Below are 3053 nucleotides of genomic sequence, written 5' to 3'. Positions count from 1 at the left end.
AATAGGGGCCATAGGATATCAGGTTTACATTTTTCTGTCTGTGGTTTGTGGAATTTCCATATATGTAATGCTTAATACATTGTATACATATATTGAGATATATAAAAGTATATATAAAATAATGGAGGATCTCCTCTGGATTTTATTCCTTTGTTATGTTAATGCTTTCCTATATATTTAAATAATAACACTCATCAAACCTGTTTGCTTGTAGATGAACATTAGTGAGTCTCTCTCTCTGTCGCTCTCCCACTGTGTGTGTGTGTATGTGTGTGTGTGTGTGTGTGTGTGTGTGGGAGGGATGGAGGTTGTGAGAGTGTCGGCGTGCCTGCGAGCAAAATTGTTCTTTCCCTTTTCAAACCAACTTCTGCTCCCCTGACATCATTGGACTTTCCCCTTCTTTCTCATATATATATTAGTGAATTCTACTCCATGAAGCCATTCCTTACACCACACTCCCCTTCAGATATCATCTTAACCTGGTTTTGGGTCCATCTAAAGTCTGGTGTCATTATAAAAATTACAGTGAAGGTGATACTAAGAGACCAAGTACAGGATGGAGAACTACAAGGCAACAGCAAACGACATAGAAGCCGCTACGGGTGTTTACCAACCTACTGTGGAAGCCGTGAAGCCATCAAGATCTTGGTTATGGACAGTAATTGGTGTTATGGTCTTCCTTTCCCTCGGCGCTGTAGCATCTCTCTGTTTTGCATGGCATTTCGTGGTAAGTCTGAAGCCATATTGAAGACTTGTTTATATAGCTGGGAATTTTGCAACTGAGATAAGATCAAGGGGGATGAAGTTAACTAAAGTTATTTTCATGATTTTTCCACAGAATAAGCATCAAGTGGAGGCTATTACGGATCTGCAAAGCCCTACAAGCACAGGTAAGAAACAAGAAATGATTCATCAAAAACAATCTAAATGACTTAGCCATAGACTTTCAACATGAGTGGGCTAGGAAGATGAACAAAGCATCTCTTTGTGTTCTAGATGAATCAAGTCATCAGAAAATGCTAACACAGATCGCCAAGAGTACAAAGGCAGCCATTCACCTCCATGGTAAGTTACAAGTCCTATTTATCAATGATATTCACTTTAAGTAAAATAGCATAGAGTTCCAGACTGGAATGCTCTAACAGGATCTTATAGCAAATCTGATAGCATTTGAAAAGTAAGTGATAGAGTTGAGTCGAATCGAGTAGACTAGCAAATGATTAGTAAGGATCATTGAACACATTTAAAAACAAAAGTTCAGCTGGAAATCCATAAGAACAGGAAGAACAGGAACCATGATTATTAAAAGTATGATCCACAGTCACTCCCTAGACATAAAGCCACTGAAGACGAAAACTTCAGTCAAAATCCTTTCCCATTATATAGATAACCATTAAGGAACTTTTCCGCCTGGTGCTAAATCAGTTATGTCTTGTGAATGCCCTCAAAAGTTATAAGTAAACGATACAGGATTTCCTCCAAACACTCTGTCATATTCTTCTACGATAGGCTACTATAGGAAAGCTATTAGTACTTAAGTTAAGATATAGAACCTCTGATCTTAGTGAAGGCTGGAAGGACAGGATTAGACACTGTTTTCATTGATGCTGCTTACTCAAAAAACCCTTTCTATCATTCTAGTTTTTGGTAACCATGAGAAGAAGTCTCCACACTGGGTGAGTGGAGTGGACCAGTCCTTCACTAAAGGAGGCCTCAAGCTGGAGGACAACAACATCGTCATTCCTCACGACGGCCTGTACTTTGTCTACAGCCAGGCATCTTATGAAATGAAATGCATGTCAAGCGAAGAAGACAGCGAGAATAGCAACATCCATCTGAGCTACAGCATTCGGTGGACATCTCTCACATCACCATCCACATCTAAACACTTTCTGCTAAGTGGAGTCAAAACTATGTGCCAAACCAAAACAGAGGAGCAGGGGAATGGACATACCGTCTATGATTCCATCTATCTCGGTGCCGTCTTTCAGCTTTATAAGGGGGACAAACTGTCAACAGAGGCCAATAATCTTGGTGCCATCAATAAACACAGTTCCAAAACCTTTTTCGGGGTTTTTGAGCTGTAAGAACGCCAAGGCTCCTTCCTGAGAAGGATTCTTGCTGACCAATGTGAAGAAAAAAGAAATGTTTTATGTTAAAACACTGACGTATAATTTCTCAGGGTGGTTTGTGAAATTGAATCACATGAGGAATGTGAAATGATTTACTTTCGTAAGCGTAAAAGTTGTAAATGTGATACAGTGTATCAAAGTGCTGCAAAGTTCTCCATTCTACCTGCTATATTGTGGTTTAATACCTAGTGTGTAAGACGGCTACTGAACTGAGAAATAGGGGAGCACTTCTCTTAGGGTGTCCTTCTTAGACCAGCATGTTAAGCTTGTATATTTATACTGAAAAACTGTAGCTCACTACAGAAACTGTTCATGTACAAACTGAATGTTGTAATGAATGCACTTTGTTATTGGTTTAGTGTTCTAAATGATTGAAAACAAGCAATTTTATTTATTATTGTATTTTTGAGACATTAGACTATGTATTTATTCATTCACACCTGACTATTTATTACTGTTACTGTATTTATTTAATGGATGTGAGAAAATCTACTGCAGCAGCCTTTAAGCCTAATCTCTATCCACTTCTTTATGTATGTATGTATGATTACAACAACATCAAGAAAAGAATGAAAAAAACAAACAAACCCCTGTTTACTCTGAACTAACTTATAATGGAAGTCTAAGAGAAAAGTGTTGCAGCCAATAAAGATTTCTATCTCTAATGAACTTTTTGGTCAGAGGTATTTGTTAGTCAAGTTCTAAACTTGTATAAAACTTCCCTTTTGAGATGGAGGTACTTTTTCAAAGTGAAAGATATGTGGTTATGCCTTAGTTCACATAGCTTATCTTACATATGGCAAGCAAATTAGTTTCAGCGTGATGGTTTATGGACACCTCAAAATCTTAGGGGATGGGTTAGGGTTAGGGTTAGGGTTAATATAAATCTATAAAAAACCTTTGGTAAGACTTGATGCAGGC

At 38.0% G+C, this 3053-nt stretch overlaps 1 protein-coding gene across 1 annotated transcript; it reads left to right on the top strand.

The window, feature by feature from the left end:
* The first annotated feature begins 335 nt into the window (after window positions 1-335).
* tnfb (tumor necrosis factor b (TNF superfamily, member 2)) lies at window positions 336-2771 on the top strand. The gene is made up of 4 exons (XM_058413106.1): window positions 336-727; window positions 839-890; window positions 997-1065; window positions 1642-2771. The coding sequence occupies exons 1-4, from the start codon at window positions 557-559 to the stop codon at window positions 2085-2087; spliced, it is 738 nt and encodes a 245-aa protein (XP_058269089.1). The 5' UTR covers window positions 336-556; the 3' UTR covers window positions 2088-2771.
* The last annotated feature ends 282 nt before the right edge of the window (window positions 2772-3053 follow it).

Source organism: Hemibagrus wyckioides, linkage group LG17 (assembly GCF_019097595.1).
Source record: "Hemibagrus wyckioides isolate EC202008001 linkage group LG17, SWU_Hwy_1.0, whole genome shotgun sequence".
NCBI lineage: Eukaryota > Metazoa > Chordata > Actinopteri > Siluriformes > Bagridae > Hemibagrus > Hemibagrus wyckioides.
This window is presented reverse-complemented; position numbering and strand designations above follow the sequence as displayed.